At 62.5% G+C, this 27491-nt stretch overlaps 2 protein-coding genes across 2 annotated transcripts; one reads left to right on the plus strand and one right to left on the minus strand.

The window, feature by feature from the left end:
- Positions 1-27491, plus strand: NXPH4 (neurexophilin 4). The gene is made up of 2 exons (XM_048832235.2): positions 1-204; positions 24439-27491. Exons 1-2 carry the CDS (start codon positions 151-153, stop codon positions 25171-25173), a joined length of 789 nt encoding a protein of 262 aa, XP_048688192.1. The 5' UTR covers positions 1-150; the 3' UTR covers positions 25174-27491.
- Positions 8901-10687, minus strand: LOC142069650 (uncharacterized). The gene is made up of 2 exons (XM_075121542.1): positions 9847-10687; positions 8901-9459 (listed from the first exon to the last, which is right to left on the minus strand). The coding sequence occupies exons 1-2, from the start codon at positions 10400-10402 to the stop codon at positions 8918-8920; spliced, it is 1098 nt and encodes a 365-aa protein (XP_074977643.1). The 5' UTR covers positions 10403-10687; the 3' UTR covers positions 8901-8917.

Consider the following 27491-nt stretch of genomic DNA (forward strand, 5'->3'; position numbering starts at 1 on the left):
AGTGCGGGGCCAACTTTCTGCTGCCGGCGCCGCTGCCGGCTCGGCCCCCCCCGCGCTCTGACCGGCCCCCCCCGCTCTGACCGGCCCCCCCGGGCCCCGAGCTCGCCCTGCCCCGCTCCCGATGCGGGCGGCGGGTTTCTCCCCTCCGCGATGAAGCTTCTGCGCTGGCTGCCCGCGATCTTCAGCCACTGGCTGCTGCTGAAGGTAGGGACGGGCCGGGGGGGTTGCTGGCGGGGGCGGGGGGCAGAGGGGCCGGGGGGGGCACACGTTGCTGCGGGCGGGCAGAAATACCCCGAGCAAAAGTGAAGTGGGGGGGGAGGTGGCTCCCGCAGGGTGGCTTTTCAAAGGGGGGGGGGTTGCTCCGGGGGGGGCAGGGAATAATCGCTGTGCGCCCCCCCAACTTTGCGATCGTTTCACCCTGACCCCCCACAGGCAGGTGGGGCGTGGGGCTGCTGCGGGCTGGGGCGAGGCAGGGGGTGGACGCGGGCTGGATGGCGAGTGGGCACGGGGGGGGGGTGCAGAAAGGGGGGGTGGAGAAAGGTACCTGCAAGTGGGGAGCTGAATGCTTTGGGTGGGGGGCTGCGTCTCTCAGTCCCTGGGCGGCTGATTCGCTCTGGCAGTGAGACCCAGTGGCTTTGCAAGTGTTCCTATAAACCCCCAAATGGGCTATTTTCGGGGGGGGGGGGGGATTGTAAAGCAGCCAAAAGAACCGTCTGGCAGCTGCCAACGGGGACAGGACTTGAGAGACTCGCCCGGGCGTGCAAATCCGTTAAATATAGCCAGGGTGCCACCTCTGGCTGGCTCCTCCCGCCCCTGCTGCTGGGGGATGCATGTGCCAGGTCATGGCAGCCTCGCGGGGCTGGGCAAAGCCCACAGAGACGCCCACGTGCACCCGGCTGGGCAGGGTGGGTGGCGCTGGCTGCCCGAGGCTGAGCTGGGCTCCCGCGGTCCCGCTCTGGTGCCCGAGGCTGGAAATTAGCACCAGGGAGCTTACTGCAATGGCCATGGGCATTCTAAGCCACGCACGACGCGTGTGCACGATGCGTGTGCACGACACGTGTGCACGATGCGTGTGCGCGGGGGTCGAAGCAGGGCTCTGTGGGAGAACCCAGCCGAAAGCCCCATTCACCCAGCTGTTCCCCATCTCTCCTCTCCCCGTGGCCAGGTTATTCCCCGCAAGTCCTGTTCCAGCATTTAGCTCTTTTCTGAGCAATGCCCCCTGCCTTCCCGTGGGGCGGTAGCCGGCTGCTGGGAGAGGGTGTATTGATTAGCTCTTTGCTGCGGTTATCTAGGCTGACCCACTGTACAGCACAGGCTGGAGGCCGGCCCCGAATTCCTTCTTGTTTGAACCCGAGCAGCTCTCGTAGACGTCCAGCATTGAAACGTTTGCCGGTGCTGGAGGATTCGTCGCTGCCCGTGGGAAGTTGTCCCAGTGGCTAATTTACTCTCTGGGTACGTCTGTGCTGCAAGAAACCCCAACCTGCCTGTGGCCCCGAGTGGCAGAGGGGGCAGGGGGCTGTCAGTGGACACGGGGCTCGTGGGGTCACGGCACGGGGCTGTGACTCGCAGTGTGGATGCTCTGGCTCAGGCTGGAGCCCGGGCTCTGAAACCTGGGGCAGGAAATTGTTTTTTGCAGTGTAGACGTACCCGGGGTGTTAAAATTCTGCGTCCGTTTGTCTGGCTTCCACTTCCAGCTGCTGGCTCTCGTTAGGCTGACAAGCCCCCGGTTAGGAGTTCCTGCTCCCCTGCAGACTTTGCTTCCCGACACGGCTCCGGTTCTCCAGGTGTTCGGTTTGTTCCTCGCTTGGGGGGCTGGGCCAGAGCCGGGGCCGGTGGGAATCGGGGCCCGTTGTGTCAGCGGAGGGGCTGGTGTGTGTTTAGAGTGTTTTGGTGCCTGTGTGTGGACAGGGCCGAGCACTGCCCTGTAACACACCCTAGATCCATTTCCACCCTTCTCAGGCTGAGGCTACGATTCCTTCCTCATCCGGCCCGGGCAAAATCCCCCCCGCCCCGACCGAGGTAAAATATGTCTCCCATTGTGATGTCGTCCTTCCTCTGCGAACCCTGGGTCCAATTCTGCTGCCGGTGTCAATCCGGAGTGACTCTGTTGAATTAAATCTGGATTGACACTGATGTAAGGAAAATCTGGTCTGTTCAAGGAAAGCATCTGGGCATATTCACGTCTGGGGTTACGCCAGGACGGAGGTTGGCCCGTCGGCCGTGCTACCTATGAATTCCCATCCCCAGTCTAGCCCTGGTGTAAGTTCACATGAGCGGAAAAGCACTTAAAGCAAAGTGTTATTAAACAATTGCCAAGGACTCCCGGCCCCGCCTACGCCCCTGGGCGTCGTGCGTCTCGGCCCCTTCTTCCCCATAAACTGTAATAAATAATACAAAACATAAACTTGCCACTCTCAAAGCCCACAAATTTGGAACGGCTCCCCCCCACCCCAGCCTGCCCGACAATAGCTTTCAATAGGGCTCATAAATTTTTGATTTCCTCCTCCGCCAGCTGCTGCGTGTTCCTTGGCCGGCGTGTTCGGAATAGTTCTTTCCCAGGTAGCTGGCGAGGCAATGGGTGGTGCTTGCGAGCCGGGAGTTAAGAGGTTTTGCTTGGTGGGTTATTCCCCCCCCCCGCCCCCGGCCTTTATTTTTGCTGTGTTGTAACGTGGGGGGGCTGGCGGTGGGGAATGTGTCGGACTCATTAAACCGCAGGGCGGGGAGAATCTGATTTCATGGCGATCCAGTTTTACTTTTCACGTCTCCGTCATTTCTGCTCGCCCAAGGTTGGCGTGATCAGCAGGCCGGCTCCCCTGCCTTTGGATTCCGGGGGGGGGTAGGGGCTCGCCACCCACCCACCTTGTCCAGCGAACTCGGAGACTGAGTCGCTCCCAGACAAAGGGGTTTGTTTGGATCCGATAAGGAGCGGGGCTGGGCTTTTTATTCATTTTCCTCCCTGGTGTGGGAAGGCAGAAGCCAGTGGATTCCAGTGTGAGCGGCAGGACTGGACAGTTGGTGTGCATGGCGTGATTGTGCAGAAGGGAAGCAAATGCAACCGAGGATGCTAGCTCTGTGTGTGTGTGTGTGTGTGTGTGTGTGTGTGTGTGTGTGTGTGTGAGAGTGTGTGTGTGCCCCCCAGATCTGCCACCCTGGGGGAAATTAACCCCCAGCCCCCTCTTACCTGGGCCTTTGTTGTGACCCTTAACAAGCCGGGGAAAGCCGGGGGTGCGTGTGCAGGGTTCATAGGGTCTGGCAATGCATCTAGCCAGGATCCTGCGAACCCATGGGGTGCAGTTCTGGTGGGTGGGGGGCTGTTAAACGCTTTGTGCCCTGGGGGCTCTGCTGGGGGGAAGGGAAGGATTTTGTTGCAAACAAAACAGCCGGCTTGCAATGTGCAGGGAGGGGCCACTGGCCTTGCTGTCGGTTTCACCTCCCACTCTCAGGGAATGGTTGGACCCCCCCTCCAGTCTCTCAGTTGAACCCCAGGCTGTGCAGAGCTCTGCAGCCTGGGGCATCTGGGTTATGACTGGGGGAGTTACTGGGGGGGACCCGGGTTCATTCTCCCTCCGTGCCATTGGGCGAGTTCCCTGGCTGTGAAACGGGGCTGAAGTCGGCCAGCTTGCGAGGGGCAAATGGGGGTTGGCGGCGTCGGACTCCTGGCCCCTTCTCGGTGCGTTGGCGGGGGGGGGGGTTTCCCCCGCTCTGCCTTAGAATTAAGTTTTGTTTGCAGAAGCGCCTCCAGCCGCCGCGGTGTTTAATCCTCTGCCAACGAGCCCCCGGCGTTGCGAGTATCGTTGAATCCCTGGCGAGTGGCGAGGTCGATGGGCCGGTGGCTTGGCGGCCTGGGGGGGGGAGGGGGGTTTGCATGGTACCAAAGCCCCGGGGCCGATTGTCCATCCTCAAACCCGGGCCCGAGGAGCGCGGATTACAGACAAACAGCTGCTGTTTTCCTCCCAGCGCCTGGAAGTGCCTTGGCGTGTGGCGACGGTGGGGCTTGTGCGAAGCTGTGGGGGGCAACCTATAGCCGTGGCTGCTACTATTGGCCCACCGGCCTTTGCAGGACGGGGCTCTCCAAAGGCTCACGCGCCCGGGGGCTCCCGAATCTGGAGCTGCTGCGTTAGTGATGCGCTGGGGGCCGGTGGGTTGTGGGGAGGGGGAGAGCTGAATCTGGGGAACCCCGGGATCAAACAAGCCCCAGGGTGTGCCCCGGCCCCTGCTGCGATCTGAGCCGACCTGCCCACAGCGGAGGCAGAGTTTGGCTTTAGGGAGACCCCTCCCCAGCAGGCGCTTTGAGGCAGGGGGTGTCTCTTATGCACCTTTGGGGGGCTGGGGGGACCCCGATTCTTACGGGGAGCTGCTGGTCCCAGGAATGAGTCTCATGCCTGGAGAAGGGGCAACGCAGAGGGGAGGTTCTTGGAGAGTAGTGAATGGGAGATAGTTGCTTGGCTTCAGGCCTGCAGACCCCCACACCCCTTCCCCCAACTTGCCCGGACGCCTGGGTCCCAGGAATGACTTCTGCCAGGAACGTTTTGTTTTGTTTTCGGCAGCAGGTGATGGGTGGGGAAAGCGTTTGGACATGAGAGTCTGGGCCTGACCCGAAATAAATCAGTTAGTGGGGGCGGGGAGCTTGTCAGCTTGGGGCTTGACCCCGTCAGGCTGGAGCGTGATGTCCCCAGGTCACGCTTCCCGCTGGCCACTTGACATCCCGCACCCTCCTCGCAGGTCCCAGGAGGGTTTGAGGCCTGTGGAGATGGAGCGTGTGGGGCAAGTTGTCTAGGTCAGAGCAAGGGGAGCTGGGGGCCAAGACTCTTGGGTTCTATCCCCGGCTCTAGAAAAGGGGGGGCTAGTGGTGAGAGCAGAGGGTGGCTTGGGAAACAGGTGGCCTGTGTCCTAATCACTGCGGGTGACTGGCAGTGCAGCTTCCAGTGCATCCCTTCCCCCCTCTGTGCCTCAGTTTCCCCCTCTACAAAATGGGGGTCGTCACGGAGTTGCAGGCTCAGGAACTGGATGAAGCTGGCCAGGACTCTGGGGCGGGGTCTCCCCTCGGGGCTCACTCCCCCCGGGCAAGGAGCCGGCTCGGTCACCCCGTGAGCTCCCTACAGCGAGCCCCCCTGGGGGAGCCTGACCCCCCCCCCCCAAGGGCACTGCCCCCCACCCACAGCCGGCAGTGACTCCCAGCCAGCGGGCGACGCAGACGGGTTGTTAGTCGCCGGGGACCCAGCGTAGGACGAAGCTGGTTAGCACCTACCAGGGACTCTCGACAAAGTGCATCTGGGGGGGGAGCCAGAGCCCAGGGCCCTCCCCCCATGTCCCAACCCAGGAGACAGACCCCTTCCAGCTGCCCAGCCCCGCCCTCGACACCCCTTTCCCCCCCCCCCGGCTTTGTCTCTTTCCCGAGCCAGCAGGTCACCTGGTCTGTCCCAGCACCTCCAGCTGATCCTTGCAGAGGAGGGGCCCCATAAGTTGCCTTTCTCTGCAGCCCGTAGGCCGTCACACCTGCCCTCTAGGGGTTACTGCGATCACGCACTCTTGTCCCCCACCTAGATACTTGAGTAACACAGAGGGGAAACTGAGGCACACACAGAGTATTCCGAGACAACATTAACATTCCCGCTTCGTCACGGGAGCGATGCCTCCTCCTGGGGCGGCGACACAAGAGAGCGGGTGTTTGCCGGGCACAGTGAGCACTGAGGACCGGTGACTCTGCCCACCAGAGCCTTGAACCCCCAGCCCTGCTGCGACTCCCCTTCCCAGGCCCCCATGCTGCAATGCAGCTGGCAGCTCCAGCTGCGGGTTGCCCAGCTGGGGCCCGGGAGCCGCGGGAAACACCCAATTCATTTCCCTTTCTGCTTCTTTTGCCTGATTGCCCCTGAAGGCGGCCGAGGACCCCAGGGATCCCTCACTGGCTGCCAGGTGGCCTCTCCTCTGAGCAGATGCTGCAGCCCCTTGGGAAACCCTCCCCCCCACCCCAATCTCGGCTGGAGCTAACCCCCTCCTGGCTCGTGCCGTGTGACTGATTAGCAGGGCAGCTGGGAGGGGAGTGGGGGCCGGTGGGTTAGAGCAGGGGAGCTGGGAGCCAGGACTCCTGGGTTCCATTCCTGGCTCTGCCACCAAGTTACTTGACTGCCCCTCTTAGGGTATGTCTACACTACGGAATAAGGTCGAATTTATAGAAGTCGGTTTTTTAGAAATCGGTTTTATATATTCGAGTGTGTGTGTCCCCACAGAAAATGCTCTAAGCGCATTAAGTGCATTAACTCGGCGGAGCGCTTCCACAGTACCGAGGCTAGAGTCGACTTCCGGAGCGTTGCACTGTGGGTAGCTATCCCACAGTTCCCGCAGTCTCCGCTGCCCATTGGAATTCTGGGTTGAGATCCCAATGCCTGATGGGGCTAAAACATTGTCGCGGGTGGTTCTGGGTACATATCGTCAGGCCCCCGTTCCCTCCCTCCCTCCGTGAAAGCAAGGGCAGACAATCATTTCGCGCCTTTTTTCCTGAGTTACCTGTGCAGACGCCATACCACTGCAAGCATGGAGCCCGCTCAGGTAACCGTCACCCTATGTCTCCTGGGTGCTGGCAGGCGCGGTACGGCATTGCTACACAGTAGCAGCAACCCCTTGCCTTGTGGCAGCAGACAGTACAGTACGACTGGTAGCCGTCATCGTCATGTCCGAGGTGCTCCTGGCCACGTCGGCTGGGAGCGCCTGGGCAGACATGGGTGCAGGGACTAAATTTGGAGTGACTTGACCAGGTCATTCTCTTTAGTCCTGCAGTCAGTCCTATTGAACCGTCTTATGGTGAGCGGGCAGGCGATACGGACTGCTAGCAGTCGTACTGTACCATCTTCTGCCAGGCAGGCAAGAGATGAAGATGGCTAGCAGTCGTACTGTACCAACTTCTGCCGAGCAGCCATGAGATGTGGGTGGCATGCAGTCCTTCTGCACCGTCTGCTGCCAGCCAAAGATGTAAAAGATAGATGGAGTGGCTCAGAACAAGAAATAGACCAGTTTTGTTTTGTACTCATTTGCCTCCTCCCCTGTCTAGGGGACTCATTCCTCTAGATCACACTGCAGTCACTCACAGAGAAGGTGCAGCGAGGTAAATCTAGCCATGTATCAATCAGAGGCCAGGCTAACCTCCTTGTTCCAATAAGAACGATAACTTAGGTGCACCATTTCTTATTGGAACCCTCCGTGAAGTCCTGCCTGAAATACTCCTTGATGTACAGACACCCCCTTTGTTGATTTTAGCTCCCTGAAGCCAACCCTGTAAGCCGTGTCATCAGTCGCCCCTCCCTCCATCAGAGCAACGGCAGACAATCGTTCCGCGCCTTTTTTCTGTGCGGACGCCATACCAAGGCAAGCATGGAGGCCGCTCAGCTCACTTTGGCAATTAGGAGCACATTAAACACCACACGCATTATCCAGCAGTATATGCAGCACCAGAACCTGGCAAAGCGATACCGGGCGAGGAGGCGACGTCAGCGCGGTCACGTGAGTGATCAGGACATGGACACAGATTTCTCTGAAAGCATGGGCCCTGCCAATGCATGCATCATGGTGCTAATGGGGCAGGTTCATGCTGTGGAACGCCGATTCTGGGCTCGGGAAACAAGCACAGACTGGTGGGACCGCATAGTGTTGCAGGTCTGGGACGATTCCCAGTGGCTGCGAAACTTTCGCATGCATAAGGGCACTTTCATGGAACTTTGTGACTTGCTTTCCCCTGCCCTGAGGCGCATGAATACCAAGATGAGAGCAGCCCTCACAGGTGAGAAGCGAGTGGCGATAGCCCTGTGGAAGCTTGCAACGCCAGACAGCTACCGGTCAGTTGGGAATCAATTTGGAGTGGGCAAATCTACTGTGGGGGCTGCTGTGATGCAAGTAGCCCACGCAATCAAAGATCTGCTGATATCAAGGGTAGTGACCCTGGGAAATGTGCAGGTCATAGTGGATGGCTTTGCTGCAATGGGATTCCCTAACTGTGGTGGGGCTATAGACGGAACCCATATCCCTATCTTGGCACCGGAGCACCAAGCCGCCGAGTACATAAACCGCAAGGGGTACTTTTCGATAGTGCTGCAAGCTCTGGTGGATCACAAGGGACGTTTCACCAACATCAACGTGGGATGGCCGGGAAAGGTGCATGATGCTCGCATCTTCAGGAACTCTGGTCTGTTTCAAAAGCTGCAGGAAGGGACTTTATTCCCAGACCAGAAAATAACTGTTGGGGATGTTGAAATGCCTATATGTATCCTTGGGGACCCAGCCTACCCCTTAATGCCATGGCTCATGAAGCCGTACACAGGCAGCCTGGACAGTAGTCAGGAGCTGTTCAACTACAGGCTGAGCAAGTGCAGAATGGTGGTAGAATGTGCATTTGGACGTTTAAAGGCGCGCTGGCGCAGTTTACTGACTCGCTTAGACCTCAGCGAAACCAATATTCCCACTGTTATTACTGCTTGCTGTGTGCTCCACAATATCTGTGAGAGTAAGGGGGAGACGTTTATGGCGGGGTGGGAGGTTGAGGCAAATCGCCTGGCTGCTGGTTACGCGCAGCCAGACACCAGGGCGGTTAGAAGAGCACAGGAGGGCGCGGTATGCATCAGAGAAGCTTTGAAAACCAGTTTCATGACTGGCCAGGCTACGGTGTGAAAGTTCTGTTTGTTTCTCCTTGATTAACCCCCCCGCCCCTTGGTTCACTCTACTTCCCTGTAAGCTAACCACCCTCCCCTCCTCCCTTTAATCATTGCTTGCAGAGCCAATAAAGTCATTGTTGCTTCACATTCATGCATTCGTTATTCATTCATCACACAAATAGGGGGATGACTACCAAGGTATCCCAGGAGGGGTGGTGGAGGAGGGAAGGAAAATGCCACACAGCACTTTAAGCACAGCACTTTAAAAGTTTACAACTTTAAAATTTATTAAATGACAGCCTTCTTTTTTTTGGGCAATCCTCTGTGGTGGAGTGGCTGGTTGGCCGGAGGCCCCCCCACCGCGTTCTTGGGCGTCTGGGTGTGGAGGCTATGGAACTTGGGGAGGAGGGCGGTTGGTTACAGAGGGGCTGCAGTGGCAGTCTGTGCTCCAGCTGCCTTTGCTGCAGCTCAACCATACACTGGAGCATACTGGTTTGGTCCTGCAGCAGCCTCAGCATTGAATCCTGCCTCCTCTCATCACGCTGCCGCCACCTTTGAGCTTCAGCCCTGTCTTCAGCCCGCCACTTACTCTCTTCAGCCCGCCACTTACTCTCTTCAGCCCTCCACCTCTCCTCCCGGTCATTTTGTGCTTTCCTGCACTCTGACATTATTTGCCTCCACGCATTCATCTGTGCTCTGTCAGTGTGGGAGGACAGCATGAGCTCGGAGAACATTTCATCGCGAGTGCGTTTTTTTTTCTTTCTAAGCTTCACTAGTCTCTGGGAAGGAGAAGATCCTGTGATCATTGAAACGCATGCAGCTGGTGGAGAAAAAAAAAGGGACAGCGGTATTTAAAAAGACACATTTTATAAAACAGTCGCTACACTCTTTCAGGGTAAACCTTGCTGTTAACATTACATACATAGCACATGTGCTTTTGTTACAAGGTCGCATTTTGCCTCCTCCCACCGCGTGAACGGATTTTGGTTGAATGCCAGCAAACATACACTGCAATGCTTTGTTCTACAGTGATTCCCCAGTACGTGTTGCTGGCCTGGAGTGGTAAAGTGTCCTACCATGAAGGACGAAATAAGGCTGCCCTCCCCAGAAACCTTTTGCAAAGGCAGAACCGCAAATGCCAGGGCAAAGTAATCCTTTCACATGCTTGCTTTTAAACCATGTATAGCATTTTAAAAGGTACACTCACCAGAGGTCCCTTCTCCGCCTGCTGAGTCCAGGAGGCAGCCTTGGGTGGGTTCGGGGGGTACTGGCTCCAGGTCTAGGGTGAGAAACAGTTCCTGGCTGTCGGGAAAACCGGTTTCTCCGCTTGCTTGCTGTGAGCTATCTACAACCTCCTCCTCATCATCATCTTCTTCGTCCCCAAAACCTACTTCCGTATTGCCTCCATCTCCATTGAAGGAGTCAAACAACACGGCTGGGGTAGTGGTGGCTGAACCCCCTAAAATGGCATGCAGCTCATCATAGAAGCGGCATGTTTGGGGCTCTGACCCAGAGCGGCTGTTCGCCTCTCTGGTTTTCTGGTAGGCTTGCCTCCGCTCCTTAAGTTTCATGCGGCACTGCTTCGGGTCCCTGTTATGGCCTCTGTCCTTCATGCCCTGGGAGATTTTCAGAAAGGTTTTGGCATTTCGAAAACTGGAACGGAGTTCTGATAGCACAGATTCCTCTCCCCAAACAGCGATCAGATCCCGTACCTCCCGTTCGGTCCATGCTGGAGCTCTTTTGCGATTCTGGGACTCCATCATGGTCACCTGCAGCTTGCCACGCTGGCCAAACAGGAAATGAGATTCAAAAGTTCGCGGTTCTTTTCCTGTCTACCTGGCCAGTGCATCTGAGTTGAGAGTGCTGTCCAGAGCGGTCATAATGGAGCACTCTGGGATAGCTCCCGGAGGCCAATACCATCGAATTGTGTCCACAGTACCCCAAATTCGAGCCGGCAACGTCGATTTAAGCGCTAATCCACTTGTCAGGGGTGGAGTAAGGAAATCGATTTTAAGAGCCCTTTAAGTCGAAATAAAGGGCTTCATTGTGTGGACGGGTGCAGAATTACATCGATTTAACGCTGCTAAATTCGACCTAAAGTCCTAGTGTAGACCAGGGCTTAGTGACGATTAGCGATCCCAGGGCCTAGTTTGTAGGAGCAAGACTGTAACCTTAACCCTGGGACCCTGATTTCCAGCCCCTGCCTTGGCTGCTGCGCCCTCTGCCCTCCCAGAGCTGGGGAGAGAACCCAGGAGTCCTGATTCCCAGCCCCTCCGCTCTAACCACTAGACCCTGCTCCTTCCCCCTCGTTATGGAAATCCTCCTCCACCGCATGTCTCCCGTTCGAATTGTGCTTGTGGCATTATTCCCGGGGGCAGGCCTGGCGGGGGGAGCTCGGCTCCTGTCGGGTGCCTCTGGGATTTCTGATTGTTCACTGCTCTGAGCGCATTATTGGGGGAGGCGGGGGGGTGGGGGAGTGCATTGCAAGCCCCCCCCACCATGCTCATGCCCATGTACTCCCTGCTCAGACCAGCAGAGGGAGCCCTCGCACACCATTCCCCACCCACCTGCTCTGGACACAGCAGCTCCAGCTCTTCGTACAGCTCCGTACACCTGGCAGACGGGGGTTGGTGAGGTTGAGTGGGAGCGAGAACGTGGAGTTGGGAGTTAGGACTCTGGGATCCATGGCACAGGGTCCCTCCCTCCCCCCCCGTTCATTCCCCTTTGTGCCCAGCGTGGGTGTGTGTGGCCGGCAGGTGTGCCCACGTGTGCCCTGCGTGCAATTGACAGCCCAAGGGACTGAACCCCCCACCCCTGGGGACCCTGTGAAATGAGAGTGATCTCCCTATATCACCGGCTGGTTTCACAGCGGTGGCTGCTTGTGAAGAGGCTGGCAGATCCGGGTGTGGGGAGACAGGGGGCTGCGGGTCAGGATCGAGGGGCGTCGGGGGGGAGTCGGGGCTGGCACGGCAGGGGGCTGCGGGTCAGGATCGAGGGGCGTCGGGGGGGAGTCGGGGCTGGCACGGCAGGGGGCTGCGGGTCAGGATCGAGGGGAGTCGGGGCTGGCACGGCAGGGGGCTGCGGGTCAGGATCGAGGGGCGTCGGGGGGGAGTCGGGGCTGGCACGGCAGGGGGCTGCGGGTCAGGATCGAGGGGCGTCGGGGGGGAGTCGGGGCTGGCACGGCAGGGGGCTGCGGGTCAGGATCGAGGGGCGTCGGGGGGGGGAGTCGGGGCTGGCACGGCAGGGGGCTGCGGGTCAGGATTGAGGGGAGTCGGGGCTGGCACGGCAGGGGGCTGCGGGTCAGGATCGAGGGGCGTCGGGGGGGAGTCGGGGCTGGCACGGCAGGGGGCTGCGGGTCAGGATCGAGGGGCGTCGGGGCTGGCACGGCAGGGGGCTGCGGGTCAGGATTGAGGGGAGTCGGGGCTGGCACGGCAGGGGGCTGCGGGTCAGGATCGAGGGGCGTCGGGGGGGAGTCGGGGCAGGCACGGCAGGGGGCTGCGGGTCAGGATCGAGGGGCGTCGGGGGGGAGTCGGGGCTGGCACGGCAGGGGGCTGCGGGTCAGGATTGAGGGGAGTCGGGGCTGGCACGGCAGGGGGCTGCGGGTCAGGATCGAGGGGCGTCGGGGGGGGAGTCGGGGCAGGCACGGCAGGGGGCTGCGGGTCAGGATCGAGGGGCATCAGGGGGGAGTCGGGGCTGGCACGGCAGGGGGCTGCGGGTCAGGATCGAGGGGCGTCGGGGGGGAATCAGGGTGGCACGGCAAGGGGCTGCAGGTCAGGACGCAGCCCGTGCTCCAGCGTGCGGGGAAACGACCCGGCAAAGGGAAACGTCCCCTGCAGCCGGCTGGACGGACGGGACAGACAGAATCAAATCCCCGCCCCCCACCCCCGCCGGCCGGGCGGAAAAGCTGTTCTGGGAGCGAGTGCCGGGCTGGGGGCACCGATCCCTGGCGCTGGCCCGTCCCAGCCAGCTGAGCTGCCACCCGCTGCAGCCACAGTGGACAAACACGGTTTAATTTCTTCGTGCAAGAGAAGATCTGCCGGGGTGGGTTTCCTGTGCCCCCAGCACAGCCGGGCTCGTAACAGCCTCTCCGAGCCGTCTGCAGCTCCTGCCCGCCGTGCCCCTGGCTTTGGGACACGCGTGTGAGCCGCAGCCAGCACTGGGGGACCCCGGACCTGTACGTCCCAGGTTGGGAGGCTCCAGGCCAAGCTTCCAGTGGAGGGGGGCACGGTGCCACTCTCAGGGATGCCCAGTGTTGCGCCAGGGGACGCAGCCGCACGGGCAGGCGGCTCCGGGGATGAGGGGCTAAGGGCCCCATGACTGGGATTCGGGCCCCCGCTGGGCCGGGTGCTGCGCGGAGCCCCTGGAGAGACGGCTCCTGCCCCGCATTGCTCAGGCCCTGCACAGACGGGGCAGCTGAGGGATCTTCGCCCCCAGTTTACAGATGGGGAAGCCTGAGGCCTGGGGAGCTGGGGCCAGGGCCAGGGAGTTGGGGGCAGAGCTGGGAGCTGATCCCGGAGCCTTTGGCCACAGCCCCCTCCACCGCCCCCCGGGCCCTTCCTGGCACATTAGCCCTGCCCAGGAACCCCCACGACCTGCCAGGCCCTCTGGGATCTTGTGGGGCTGGGGGGGCTACGGAAATGCTCCCCACTACCATTACGTCCCATTCCCTGTCACTGCGACAGCGGTTGCTGATCTGTTAGCTACATCCCTGCACCCCCACATCCCCCTGCACCCCCACGGCCATGGGGGGGCTGCCAAGGTAACCCCCTGCACCCCCATATCCCCACCTCTCCCTCTGCACCCCCATGCCCTCCAAAACACAGAGGGACCTATGATACACCCCACCTCTCCCTCTGGGCCCCCCACCCCTGCCCCTCCCTGTGGGGAGGGCTCCCTGATAACAGATCGGGCCGGGAGCCGCGCTGGGCAGGTAATCCTCGCCCGGCGACACTTACACATGAAACAAATTATCCCCCAGACGCCAGAGCCTTGATTGTCTCTGCCAGCGACGATTCCTCACTGCGGGCTTTTAATCCCAGCTTCTGGCCTAGTTCCTCCCCCGGGGACAGTGTGGGGGGCCGGCAGGGGGGCAGACGTGTCCTCCCACCTGCTGCGAATCAACCATCACAGCCTGGAGGGGCTTGAAAAGGGGCTTTTTGATTGTTGGGGGGTTTTTAACGCAGGGCAGGGGGCTGTGGGTCAGGAGTGAGGGGCACCGGCAGAGCTGCGGGGGAGCCCAGGACTGGGCTGGCGGGGGCTGCGGGTCGGGAGTGAGGGGCACCGGCCGAGCTGCGGGGGAGCCCAGGGCTGGGCTAGTGGGGGGCTGTGGGTCGGAAGTGAGGGGTCCCGGCAGGGTCTATGGGGACCCTGAGACTGTAATAGACAAGGAGGGGGCAGTTTGCAAAGGGGAGAACTGGATTTGCACCGGAATGGGGGGTTGGTTCTACACTGGCCCCCCTCTAAGCAGAGACTGGGGGGGATCAAGTTCCCCTGCAATTCCCCCCCCCATTTTTCATTCTGCCATCTGACCTTAAGCGCGATGCTGAATCCCTTTTAATACCAATCAGGCCATGCCGAGAGCATAGGGACGGGAACTTTGAAATGCAATTTATGGTCCTGCCTGATAAGATCTTATAAAATTTCCCGGCCACACTCGAAATTACATTTCCATAGCGCAGTCGAGCTGATCTCCGTGAGTATATGATACTTGCCACTTTTATGGCTACATTTATTGCGATAATAAAGTGAAATGGTGGGCCTTGGAAGGGGGCGGGGGGCTGGGCGGGGGAACACCTGGGTCGTTCCATCGTTTTCTGGCTGTGGGGAAAACTCTGCTTGCAAAGGGCCTTTGTGTGCTCCTGGGTGTGGGGGGAGGGGAGCAGAGCAGCACCCCGCCCCCACCGGGTGAAACCCCTCACTCCCTTTCTGAGTCGTGCCCAGGGAAATTGTATCCTCCCTGGTCTAGAGAGGAGGGGAAACTGAGGCACGGCTGGGGTGGGGCGGGGGAAGTGACTCGCCCAAGGTCACAGAGGAAGGAACAGAACCTAAAGCTCCTGACTCTCTGGCCCTGGCGCGCTAAGCACTAGACCCCGCTCCCCTCCCAGCACGGGAAAGAAAACCCAGGCGTCCTGGCTCCCCCTTTCCCCACCCCGCGAGGCTGTGTCTGGCTTTTCTCCGGGCAGCGCAGGGAGGGATCGACTCAGCCCAGATCAAAGCCCTTGACAAGCTGCTCGTGGCCAGGCCGGGAGGAGACGGGTCGCGCTCCGGCCCCCCTCGCATGCCGGATAATCACAAGTCTTAAAACCCTGCCAAACCGCTGCGCTCTGCGGCCGGAGCCGGCACCGGGGTAAAGGGGCAGATTGGAGCTCGACTGACACCTGGGGCTAGGGGATTCTCTGCCCGTGCCCCTCACTCCCGACCTGCAGCCCCCTCCTAGCCCAGCCCTGGGCTCCCCCCCTGCTCTGCCCGACTCACAGCCCTGAACTCCCCCCGGGGGGCTTCTGGCTGCTTTCCTGGTGTTGGCTCTGGGCTAAGGTCTCCGTTTCTCAGACCCTACCCAGGGCTGACGAGCACACGGCCCGGGTGGGGCTAGAGCTCAGCACTCCTGCTCCAGACGCACCAGCCCTGAGCTAAAGGAGAATCTCCATCAGCCATTAGCAGTGTAGGGACCGTGACACGTGCCCCCGAGCATTTGATTCCAGCCAGCAGAGGGCAGCGCTGTGATGTCATAGGGGAGCGCCCACCCTCCTCCTGCCCTTTGAACCTCGGACATCACATCCGTTCCCCATGGGGCTGGCTGTGATGTCATGGGGGGGCTGTGAGCTCAGAGCGGGCAGGGGCGGAGCCACGGACCTTGGGCAAAGAGCTCGGCCTGGGGCACCAAGCAGCCAGTTCTGTAGCCCCCCAGGAAGGGTTTGCTGCCCCTTGAGGCCGGGGCCACCCCTGGGCCGGGGCCTGGAGCCTTTTCCTCCAGGTTCCCACTTGCAGTCCAGACCCGAGTGGCGGGGACCAGATCTGGGCATCTGTGTAAGTAGTTGTCAGTTCTCAGCCTAGGAGATGGGGTGCTGGGCTGGGAGTCAGGACTCCTGGGTCCTTTTACTGGCTCCGCCTCGGACCTTTGCCAAGCCCCCCCCGTGCCTCAGTTTCCCCTCCAATCCTTTGTCTGTTCGGTCTGCGAGATCCATGGGGCAGGGACTGTCGCACTCCCTGTGCAGCGCCTGGCGCCATGGACCCCAATCTGCACTGGGGGCCACCGTAATACACCCAGTATAACGGTCCCTGCTCCACAAACAGCTGCCGTGGGGGAGAGACCGAGCTGCTCCTCCCGCCATGGGCTCCCCGCCGGGGCATGCGCAGGGCCAGCCCCCCCAGCCCACAAGGAGACACCCCCGTTCGCCGCGTCTCCCAGCCTGGCCTGGGCAATTTGCTGAATTCCCTTTAAATAACCCAGCCGAGGGGCCAGTTTAACCGGGGATCTGGGCTGTTCACCTCCCCTCTGTCTCCCACGCCGCTGGAGGGGACGTTTTTAATGCGTCGCCTTGAGAGCGAGATTCAATTTCATCTTGGCCTCGTCAGGCTCTTTCCCCGCGGCCCCCCCCTCCATCATCACATCCCCGCTTGGCTCGGTGCGGCCCTTCGTTCTCTCCTTCGTTCGGGGGTTCACGAGTCACCTGGGCCCGGATCTTTGCCTCTGGCCTCCCCCCGCTTCAGCTTCTCTGGCTTCTCATTTGCGCCCCTTTCCCAGGGCTGGCGGGGGGCGGGGGGGATTTCTCTCTCCCCGAGCCCCGAAGCGCGTCGCCCCGCAGATGAGCGAGAGCGAAGGGAAGGCAGGAGACGCACGTCAGGGAGAAAGAGCCAAAAGGGAAAGACCAAACCCCGGGCCATGAAATATTTATTAGCCGGGGTGCGTCGGGCGCGTTCATAAAACAGCCGCGTCGGAATATTTGATCTGGCTGCGTGGTTAGCGGGGTCCGGCGGGGCGGGGAAGGGAGACGGGCGATTGATGGCGGGTGGGTTTCCGCGGCGGGGAGGCAGGTGGCCCGCTTGGGCATCCACGTGCCGGCGGCTGTGGGCCTGCGTGAGAGACTCCAGCGGCTGCCCCAGCGTTTGCGGGCGCGGATGGTACAGCTCTACTACTGCTCCCAGCCGAGGGAGTCGCTCCTCAAGCCACGTGGCGGAGGGCAGCTGGGCTGGGGCAGCTCCCCACTGTGCAGGTGGCACCGTGGGGCAAGTCTGGTACCCAGATCCCACCCACAGCATCTCTGTCAATGGGGCAGGGGCCTGGCCTAACAGGGTGATGCTGGTGCCCCCTAGAGGGGAAAGGCCCCATGCCCCATTCCCCAGCCCCCCAAGCCAACCAGCCCCCTAGGGGCACATGGGAGCCGGTGCCCCTAGAGGGGAAAGGCCCCATGCCCCATTCCCCAGCCCCCCAAGCCAACCAGCCCCCTGCCCTAGGGGCAGATGGGACCCGGTGCCCCTAGAGGGGAAAGGCCCCATGCCCCATTCCCCAGCCCCCCAAACCAACCAGCCCCCTAGGGGCAGATGGGAGCCGGTGCCCCTAGAGGGGAAAGGCCCCATGCCCCATTCCCCAGCCCCCCAAGCCAGCCAGCCCCCAAGGCAGAGCCGGTGCCCCTAGAGGGGAAAGGCCCCGTGTCCGTTCCCCGACTCCCTTCTGTGCCCTGACCGTGATGCAGACATTAATGGGAGGGGGGGGAACGGACACAAAACTGCATCAGCGAATTTGCCTCTTGCAGCCGGAGCCCCGCTGCTGGGGGCGGGGGGGACCGGGGGCCGCGTTACCCTCCCAGCCTGGGATGTGGGGCCGGCAGCTGGCAGAGGAGCAGTGAGTGGAGAGGAGTTGGCAGAGCTGGCATCTGCCAGCGTCCGTGGGGGGCACCGAACAGCCGGCCTGGGCCATGGGCTGCGTCTTTCAAACGCCTTTGAGCTCGGTGGGGGCCCGGGCCAGCGGGGGGCAGCGGGCTCCTGGGGGCTGGGCTCTCGTCGGCCGGACTCCGTGGGACCTCCGGGGCGGGGGGGGGGGGCTGGACTCTGTCCTGCGGTGGGGTCAAGTGTGGATCTCTGCCCCCCCGTCTCTGCCCCTCATCTCCCCCATCTCTGCCCCTGTCTGCCCAGCACCCCCCAGCCTCCCATTCCTGCTCTGCAGCCCCACTCCCCCCGCCCCCCCACCTGACACCGTCTCTCTCGACCTTCAGCCGTCCGGCCAGCTCCACCCGGCTCCATTTGTTCCAAGCTCCTTCAGCCGTCCCTGGCAGCGGGGGGGCTGCCAGTTCATTAACAATGGGCTCCTTCGTTTCCCTTCCTCAGCCTCCCACCCGCCCCCTGGTGCTGTCACCCCCAGCAGGGGGCTGCGGGCTCGGGGCCAAGGCACCCCTCCCGGCTGTCACTTCTCTGGCAATGTGGGGGGCTAATTAACTATCCCCGCTCCCCCCCCAGTTCCCTTCCCCCGGCCGAGGCCCCGTTTCTGCAGCGCTGCCGGACCTGGGCCGTTCCCCCGTGGCACCGAGGGGCTCCTGGCGGGTCGGGGAAGGGGGGAGCTGTCCCAATCCCTGTATCCCCCCCAGCTCTGCCGGTGCCCCTCACTCCCGACCCGCAGCCCGGACTCCTCTAGACCCTCCCTCTGCAGTCACCTTTCCAGGGCCTGTCACTCACCAGCCCCCCCCCCCCCCCCCATGCCCTCCCCCCATCTCAGCCCTGCACTTGTCAGGGCCTGACAGATGCACCTGGCTCCGCTCGTTAGAACCGGCTCCGTGCTCCCCCCGGCCAAGATTAATGGGACCTGTCACCAGCCCCTTGTTTGCCGCTCACCTCTGGAAACCCCTGGCCTGGCTGGGTCTGCGCTGGGGGGGGTCCACTGGGGAGTGTCGCTCACAAGTGCCAATTAATCTCTGCGTGCTAACGAAGGCAGGGCCAGCTGACATGGGGGCCCCGGCAGGCTGGGCAGTGCCAGGTGCTGCACAGACCCCCCCCCCGCCCCCAGCCTCAGGCAAGTGCAGAGTCCCCCCCCCGGGTGGGGCTGCCCCCCCCGACCCCAATAGACAAGTCAAACTGGGCCTAGGGCCCTGAATTCCCCTGGGGGGAGGAGCAGGGGCTGTGGGGTGTTTAAGCTCCAGGCTGTTGCCCCCAGGTATTTGCAGAGTGGGGCCCTTCCCACCCCCGCGCTGCCCCCCCGATCGATGGTGCTGGTGGGCTGCCAACCCTGCCCTGCTTTGGGATACCCAGTGCCGGCGGGGGGGGGGGGGGAGGCTGAGCAGGGAGATGGCAAAGCTGCAGGGAGAGAGGCCAGTGCTGGGAACCAGGCGGGGGGAGACCTCGGGAAAGGGGGCGACGTGCCAGCACCCCAGAGATCAGCACAAACTTGACACCTTCCTGAAATGACTGTCCCTCACTCGCGACCCGCAGCCCCCTGTTATCCCAGCCTCTGTCTCCCCCCGCCCCACAGATCTGCCGGTGCCCCTCACTCCCGACCCACAGCCCCCTGTTATCCCAGCCTCTGTCTTCCCCCGCCCCACAGATCTGCCGGTGCCCCTCACTCCCGACCCACAGCCCCCTGTTATCCCAGCCTCTGTCTCCCCCCGCCCCACAGATCTGCCGGTGCCCCTCACTCCCGACCCACAGCCCCCTGTTATCCCAGCCTCTGTCTCCCCCCGCCCCACAGATCTGCCGGTGCCCCTCACTCCCGACCCACAGCCCCCTGTTATCCCAGCCTCTATCTCCCCCCCGCCCCCCGCCAGCTCTGCTGGTGCCCCTCACTCCTGACCCACAGCCCTCAGCTAGCCCAGCCCTGTGACGGGGGCCGAACTGGCTTTAACTGCCCCTTTATCTGGGGTGGGGGCGGTGGGAAGGTCTTTCCCCTGCTCCCCGCTGCCTCCCGCACATGGATCATTTGCCCCCAGCTGCCCCTTTATCCCCCCCCTCCCCGACTGCTGGTGAGTCCGCGGCAGAGAGTCCCGGGTACCCAGCCCCGCGGAAGGTGCAGCTGGGGGTGGGGGGGATCACGGGCAGCGTCTCGGGCGGGCTCATTTCCTGGTAATTTCCTGCACCGCACAGGAGGCCGCCCCTTCCCCCCCCCGACAGGATTCGAGGGGGGCGGGGGGGGCAATGAATATGTATGAGCAGCAGGATTAATAACCGCGGGCAGGCACTGGGCTGGGCGGCAGATGGGAGATAATGGGGCGGGGGGGCAGGTGATTGACATGACCGCCGTGGTTCCCTTCCCCCCCTTCTCTCTCGATTCTCCCCCCCCCCCGAGGTCTCACTCTTTCCTGGGGGCCCCCCCTTGTCCTCCCACCTCCTGCCCACGCTGGGGCTCCGGCTCCTGGCAGCTCAGACACCCGGCTTTGAAGCTGCAGTGGAGTATAGATAAGGCTGATCGTGTTCAGAGAGAGAGAGATTGGGGGGGGGGGGAAGGGCTGGCCCAGGTGTGGTGGAGGGGGACCTGGATCAGACCCAGCTCCCCGAGCAGGGCAGGGCCCGGTGTCCCACTCCCCATTCCCGGCTTGGTGCCAGGGAGGAGCCAGGCGTTGGGCCGAGCCGTGAATTGAGGGGCTGGTGCCATCTGTCCCGTCATGGGGGGAGGGGGGGTGTTGAAGGCCCCGGGGAACGGCAGCATCTCTGGGCTGGGCCCCGGCGTGTGGCCGGGGGTGGGGGCTGCTCGGATCCCCTACCTGGGGCAGGCTGGGTGAGGACCCATCGCATCCCGTCAGACCTCCGGGCCCTGCCAGGCGGGAGCAGCTCGCCCTGTGCCCCCGAGGGGCCGCCCGCCAGGAAGGCCACTGGCTTCTCCAGGTGCCAGGCCCCCCCGCGCTGCCAGGCCCAGGCGGTGTCCCCGCCGGCTCACCCCGCGGCCGCGGACTTGGTTCCACGGCAGCCTGGAGCTGCGGCAGCCGCCGTGGAGGCAGAAAGGAACAGGAGCCGTTCCAGGGTGTCCCCGCCCGGCCCCCCGGCTTGGCTGGAAGAGGGGCTGGGGGCGCTGCCCCGAGTGCTTAGGCAGAGACGGCCACGGCACCCGACTCCGGCCCCGTCTGTGCCGCTCCGGCCTTACCCTGCACCTCCGCCCCAGCCTTCAGAGGCGGCCGTGGGGAGCAGTGCAAAGGTTACAGCAGCCCTGAGGCTGCTCTAATTGGGGCCCAGGACTGGGCAGGGCCTAGATCGCAGACCGTGTAAAGGTGGGTTAAAACACCTGCCCCCGCCACCCTCCCCGGCCAGGTACAGGAACGGAGTAACCAAGGACCAGGCCAATTAGCCCCCACACCAGCACCCCTAGTTCCTGGGTTTCAAACCCCCCGGGGCCTGGGAGCTGGACTGAGACCTGACAAACTCACTCCATCTGTGTCACTAGCTTCGCCCCCGGCCAGCTTCCATTCAGCCTGGGAGTATGTTAGTTTCCCAGGACAACCCGGTCCCGAACCTACACGCCGCCCCCCCGATCTTTTGACACCGGCTCCTCAGCCCCCCGCCTCCGAACTGCCCCCCCCCCCACATTGTTTGCCTGGGAAACCAGGTCGTCTGGAGCTGAGCATAAAAACCTGCCACCGCGGCAGCGCCGGGAAGTGACAGTGATTGACGAGGCTGGGCCGCGCCGTGATCAAAAGCCACCGGAGCGCAGCTGAGACACGCCGGGTGGAGACCAGCCGCAGAGGGGGGGCCGGGGGGGTGATAAATGGAGAGACAGCTCAGAGAAACTGCAGCCAGCGCGGGCCGGGATTTGGGGGGGATAAGTAGGTAGAGTGGAGGGATGGGGGCTGGGTAAAGAGGTGGAAGATGAGCCACGTGCAGGGTAGCCCCGCCGGAGACAGGGCCTGATCTCGCAGGCGAATGGAGACCGGTAGCTCTCTGGGGCAGGGATGCGTGTCCAGCACCTGGCACCATCCCTTTCTGGCACCTTCTAGGGGACACAGTGCAATGCACGTACCGACAGCCCCCTTCACTTCCTGTCCCAAACCGCCGGGCTGTTTGCTCTTAGCCAGCGGCCGTGTTCCACCCCAGAGGGGGCTGCATTTCGGCAGTGAACTGGCGTGGGGTTTGCTGGGTACGGGTCATATGTAACCCCTTTCAGAAGCAGTTTGGTAGGGCCGAAGGAGCTTAGAAACAGCCAATTAACCACAGGTGAATAGAACCCAGGAGTCCTGACTCCCAGCCTCCCCCTCCCACCCATTAGCCCCTTCTCGGAAGCCAGGTGTGCGGCCAGGACTCCTGGGTTCCATTCCCAGCCCTGGAAGGGAGGAGCGAAGTCGAGGGGTGGCAGCAGGCCAGAAGAGGGAGGTGGTGTGTGTCAGGACTCCTGGGTTCTATTCCTGCCTCTACCAATGCCTCGCCTTGGGGGAAATTCCCCACTGGCTGCGTGCCTCAGTTTCCCTGTGACGACGCAGGGGAGTGGTATGCCCCAGCCTGCTGAGAGTGTGTGTGTGTGGGGGGGGAATGAATATTTGCATGGTGTCCGGAGTCCCTGGGACAAGAGCCGCCGCCCAGCGAAGGGCGGGGGCTCATCGCTGGGGCCTCTCCAGGGGCAGCTTGTTCCAAGGGCCCCCCGGGCTGGGTTTTCATTCCAGTCCCCGCTTTAAGGGGCGGGGGGAGGCTGCACCAGCCCAGCGGAAGCTGGGGGCGCGGTGTGTTCCAGCGGCCCTGCCCGGCATCTCCCCGTGCACCTGCTGCGCTCGGCCCTGTCATTTCAGCTGCAGATCAGAGGCTCCGTATAATACAATTAGGCTTCCCAGGCAGGCGGCACTGGGCTTCCCCCCCAGCCCCGCCCTCCCACCTGCATTTTAATGGGGCTTGGCTGCCAGCGTGGGTGCCAAGGAACTGCCAGGCGCCCGTTTCCTGTAGTTAGAAACTGCCTGAAAACTTCCCTGCACAGTGGGTGCCTGGGTCACCCGGGCACAGTGCCCCGGGTCTGCTTCCCCCCGGGGGACGGGCGGGGGACCTGGGAACATGGCTCTGCTTTGGGGGCAGGAAACCTCAGGGAAAGAGGAAGGCCGGAAACAGCGGGGCTCACAGCAGAATCGCCCCGAGCCGGGGCTGGGTTAGTGCCCATGGCCTTGCCCCAGGGATGGGCTTGGCCTGGATATCCCCAGGCCTGCCTTGGCCCAGGCTGGTAAATTGCCTGTTGCATTTAGTCATCGCCTGTGCGGCTCCGTTAATGAGGATCCCTGCCTGGTCCCTGTACCTGTGAATTACACCCGCAGCAGCCTGTCTCCAGCATGTCCCCACCTGCCGCTCAGCCGTGTGTGTGTGTGTGTGTACTGCGGGGGTAGTGAAAACACACTGCCGTGGGAGGAAAGGGGGGATGCTCAAAGGTGAATGCATGTGTGTGTGTGTGAGCGTGCATGCGTGTTGGTGTGTGCGTGCGAGAGCGTGCGTGTGTGAGTGTGTGTGTGTACTGCCGGGGTAGTGAAAACACACTGCCGCGGGAGGAAAGGGGGGGATGCTCAAAGGTGAATGAATGTGTGTTTGTGTGTGAGCGTGTGTGCGTGTTAGTGTGCATGTGCGAGAGTGTGTGTGTGTACTGCGGGGATAGTGAAAACACACTGCCGTCGGAGGAAAGGGGGGGATGCTCAAAGGTGAATGCATGCGTGTGTGTGTGTGAGCGTGCATGTGTGTTGGTGTGCGTGTGCAAGAGTGTGTGTGTGTGTACTGCGGGGGTAGTGAAAACACACTGCCGTCGGAGGAAAGGGGGGGATGCTCAAAGGTGAATGCGTGTGTGTGTGTGTGTGCATGTGTGTTGGTGTGTGTGTGCGAGAGCGTGTGTGAGTGTATGTGTGTACTGCGGGGGTAGTGAAAACACACTGCCGCGGGAGGAAAGGGGGGATGCTCAAAGGTGAATGCATGTGTGTTTGTGTGTGTGAGTGTGCATGCGTGTGTGTTGGTGTGCGTGTGCGAGAGCGTGCATGTGTGAGTGTGTGTGTCTACTGCGGGGATAGTGAAAACACACTGCCGCGGGAGGAAAGGGGGGATGCGCAAAGGTGAATGCATGTGTGTTTGTGTGTGTGAATGTGCGTGCGTGTTGGTGTGTGCGTGCGAGAGAGTGCGTGTGTGAGTGTGTGTGTCTACTGCGGGGGTAGTGAAAACACACTGCCGCGGGAGGAAAGGGGGGATGCTCAAAGGTGAATGTGTGTGTGTGTGAGCGTGCGTGTGTGTTGGTGTGCGCGTGAGAGAGCGTGTGTGTGTGTGTGTACTGCAGGAGTAGTGAAAACACACTGCCGCGGGAGGAAAGGGGGGGATGCTCAAAGGTGAATGCATGTGTTTTTGTGTGTGAGCGTGCGAGAGCGTGCGTGCGGGTGTGAGCGTGTGCGGGAGCGTGCAGGTGCTCACGTGAGCCTCGTGGGCTCTGGCACGCCGGCGTTTCGATGCTACCATAAAACCAGCCACAGCAGCCCCTCGGTTCACCCGGAGTCGCCTCCCCGGGGCTCTGGCGCGGTGGTAGGGGCCGGAGAGCGTTCGTGCCGGGCCTGGCGCTCGTGGGGGACCCGGGCCCGGTTCTGAGGGACCCTCCGAGGCCTTGGCACTGAGCCTGCTGACTCGGGGAGTTTGGCAGGGTTTGGGGGTGGGGCAGGGCAGGGCTGTGTTGAAGAGTGAGAGACAGGGGGTGGGGACACAATGGTTGGGGGGCAGGGCTGTGCTGGGGAGTGGAACTGGGGGCACGGGATTGGGGGCAGGGCCATGCTGGGGAGCGGGGCGCAGAGGATCGGGGGCAGGGCTGGGGGCACAGGGACTTGGGGGTCAGGACTGTGCTGGGAGGTGGGGCTGTGCTGACTCGCTGCCCCCTGCTCTCTGCCCCCCACAGGTGGTCTGCGTGGAGGGCCACATGACCAAAACCCTGGGCTACCTGGAGCTGGGCACCTCGGGGCTCCTCAAGACCCTCCCGTCCGGCGCCTTGAAGCCTCCGCCCCTGCCCCCGGCCCGGCTGTTCTCCGGGGAGCCCTCAAAGGCCAAGGCCGGTGCCCTGACCCCCTGGGCCTGGCCTAGGAACCAGACGGGTGCCGAGCCCCCGGGCCAACGCAAGCCCTTGCTCAAGACGGGCCGGGCCCGGAAGATCTTCGGCTGGGGCGACTTCTACTTCAACATCAAGACGCTCAAGTTCAGCCTGCTGGTGACGGGCAAGATCGTGGACCACGTCAACGGCACCTTCAGCGTCTACTTCCGGCACAACTCCTCCAGCCTGGGCAACGTCTCCGTCAGCATCGTGCCCCCGGGCAAGGTGGTGGAGTTCGACGTGCTGGGGCCCCCGCCGGCCACCGAGCCCCAGCAGGCCACCCTGCCCGAGGCCAAGGAGCCCAGGGCCTTCAACTGCCACGTGGAGTACGAGAAGACCAACCGGGCCCGGAAGAACAAGCCCTGTCTCTACGACCCGGCCAAGGTGTGCTTCACCGAGCACACGCAGAGCCACGCCGCCTGGCTGTGCGCCAAGCCCTTCAAGGTCATCTGCATCTTCGTCTCCTTCTGCAGCTTTGACTACAAGCTGGTGCAGAAGGTCTGCCCCGATTACAACTTCCAGCACGACCGCCCCTACTTCGGCTGAACCCCCTCCCGGCCCCCCAGAATAAAAACCCAGCTCGCACAGCGTCCAGGGGGCGGGGAAGGACCCTGCCTCGCCCTGGTGGGGGTGGTAGATGGGCTTCTCCCAGCCGCCTGGAGGAGGGGGTGCCGTGGAACGGGCGCGGGGGACGCTGTGCGGCCGCCCCCACCCCGGGCTGTGGCGAGCCCCTGTGGGGATCTGTGGACCGGACTCTTTGCTCCATCAGCTACGGTCCTCCGGAACCGCTCGGGACCGGCCAGGCCGGGCTGACGCAGCCGGATCCCCTTGGACCGCGGTGGAAGGACGGGCGGGGGGACATGTGAGCAGCGCAGCCGGAGCCGGTGGCCCCATCCCTGCTGGGAAATGGGGGGACGAGGGCCAGGGGCTGCACAGGGCGACCGAGTGACACGTATCCAGAGGTGCAAATCGGCACGGGGGTGTGTGTGTGCACCTGCGTGTGTAAATGTATCTGGGATATTGGGGGTGCTGGCTAGCGTGTGATTGGTGGGGGTGTGCGTGTGTAAATGTATCCGTGATATTGGTGTGTGTGTGTCTGTGTGTAAATGTATCCGTGATATTGTGGGGGGAGGATGTCAGGTGTTGGGTGCAGTGTGATTCGTGGGTGTGCATGAGTAAATGTACCAGTGATATAGGGGTGCTGGCTGGTGTGTGATTGGTGGGGGTGTGCGTGTGTAAATGTATCCGTGGTATTGGGGGTGTTGTCGGGGGGTGTCAGGTGTTGGCTGGAGTGTGATTTGTGGGTATGCATGTCTGTGTGTAAATGTATCCGTGATATCGGGGAGTGTGTGTGTAAATGTATCAGTGATATGGGGGGGTTAGCTGGTGTGTGATTGGCAGAGGCATGCGTGTGTAAATGTATCAGTGATGGGGGGTGTGTGTGTACGGATTGATGGCTCGGGGCCCAGCGCAGACAGGTACCTTTGCCAGCCATCGCCTGGGGTGAGCCAACCCGCCCTTCTGGCTCCTCCTGGGGGGGCTGGGGCTGTGGTGAGAGCTGCCTGCTGCCGGCCCTCCCGGCTCTGACCCCAGCGGGCTGCGTGGCTGAGCCAGGAGCCGGCCCCGGGGATGATGAGGCGATGCCTGCCCAGCGCTGCACCCCCGGGTCCAGCCCGGCTGCAAGCGGGCGCTGCTCTCCCTTCGCTCCCCTGGAGCCGTGTCCACCCCTGCCCCCTGCGCAGGGGAGGGAGCACGTTATTCGGGAGGGGACCAGGGCCTCCCCCCATTTCTTTCTCCCCCATGTGCCCCCTGCCCAGCCCTGCCCAACTGCACCCCCACCCCTTGCAGGCCGCGGGGTCGCCCCGGTGCTGTGGGACGGAAGCCGTGGGGGGGGGCCTGCCTGCTCCCCTTTCCCAGCCCCAGGCTCTCCCCCTTGCTCAGGGACCCCCCTAGACCCCTGCAGGGCTGGGAAGGAGCCGACCGAGGGCGTGGGCGAGGGGGAAGGCAGATCATGGCCGGATTCCCACGCACGGCTAAGGTGGCAAAGGGCGACAGAGAGTCCAGCAGAGAGAGTGTGAAGTAAGACCATGGGGGGGGGTTGGGTGTGTCGCACATCTGTGCACTGGTGTGAGTTTGCATCCTTTGTGGCTGTGCGTGCACCTGTGGCCCTGCGTGTGTGCGGCTGTGCACATGTGGGTGCCTGGATGTGTATCCGCGGGGTGGTCACACACTTGTGCGTGTCTCCGTGTGTCTCCCTGCAGCGGGCTTGGTTTCGCAGCCCTGGCACGGAGGGAGGGGGCCCAGCCCTGGCTCCCCGAGATGTGCCCCTGGATCTCAGCAAGAGCCTTCCCCTGCTTCCCCCCCACATCTGGCAGTGCCATCCTGCCCAGCCCCCAGCCACGGGCGTGGTGCCCGCCATGGGGGCAGGCAGGGCCCCTCCAGGCAGAGCCCCCCCAGCTGTCGATCGCTCGTCACCGCCCCGTCAGGAGCTATAAAATGTGCATTTGAGTGAAGAAGTAGGTGCCATGGGGTTGGGGGGGCCAGGACGAGCTGGGATCACCCCCCCCGGGCTGAGCTGTGCACTGGGTCGGGGGTCACAGTCACCCCCCCGTGCTCCGGACAGCACCCCTCCGGCTCAGTCCCCCCCCCCCCCGTGCTCCGGGCAGCACCCCTCCGGCTCAGTCCCCCCCCCCCCGTGCTCCGGGCAGCACCCCTCCGGCTCAGTCCCCCCCCCGTGCTCCGGGCAGCACCCCTCCGGCTCAGTCACGCCCCCCCCACCCCCACGGGCTGAGATTTCTTCATATTTTTGTAACAAAATAAACTTGAGGGGAAAATGTGATTAAAAAAAGCGAATGAAACAAAAA

Source organism: Caretta caretta, chromosome 20, assembly GCF_965140235.1.
Source record: "Caretta caretta isolate rCarCar2 chromosome 20, rCarCar1.hap1, whole genome shotgun sequence".
In the NCBI taxonomy this organism is placed as follows: Eukaryota; Metazoa; Chordata; order Testudines; family Cheloniidae; genus Caretta; species Caretta caretta.

Bases quoted from the DNA above. Each gene is read 5' to 3' on its own strand.
- LOC142069650 (XM_075121542.1), bottom strand. From the start codon at position 10,402: ATGATGGAGTCCCAGAATCGCAAAAGAGCTCCAGCATGGACCGAACGG. The intron at 9,460-9,846 runs GTGAGTGTACCT...TTTCTCCACCAG, and splicing joins AGGCGGAGAAGGGACCTCTG to CTGCATGCGTTTCAATGATC.
- NXPH4 (XM_048832235.2), top strand. From the start codon at position 151: ATGAAGCTTCTGCGCTGGCTGCCCGCGATCTTCAGCCACTGGCTGCTG. The intron at 205-24,438 runs GTAGGGACGGGC...TGCCCCCCACAG, and splicing joins GCCACTGGCTGCTGCTGAAG to GTGGTCTGCGTGGAGGGCCA.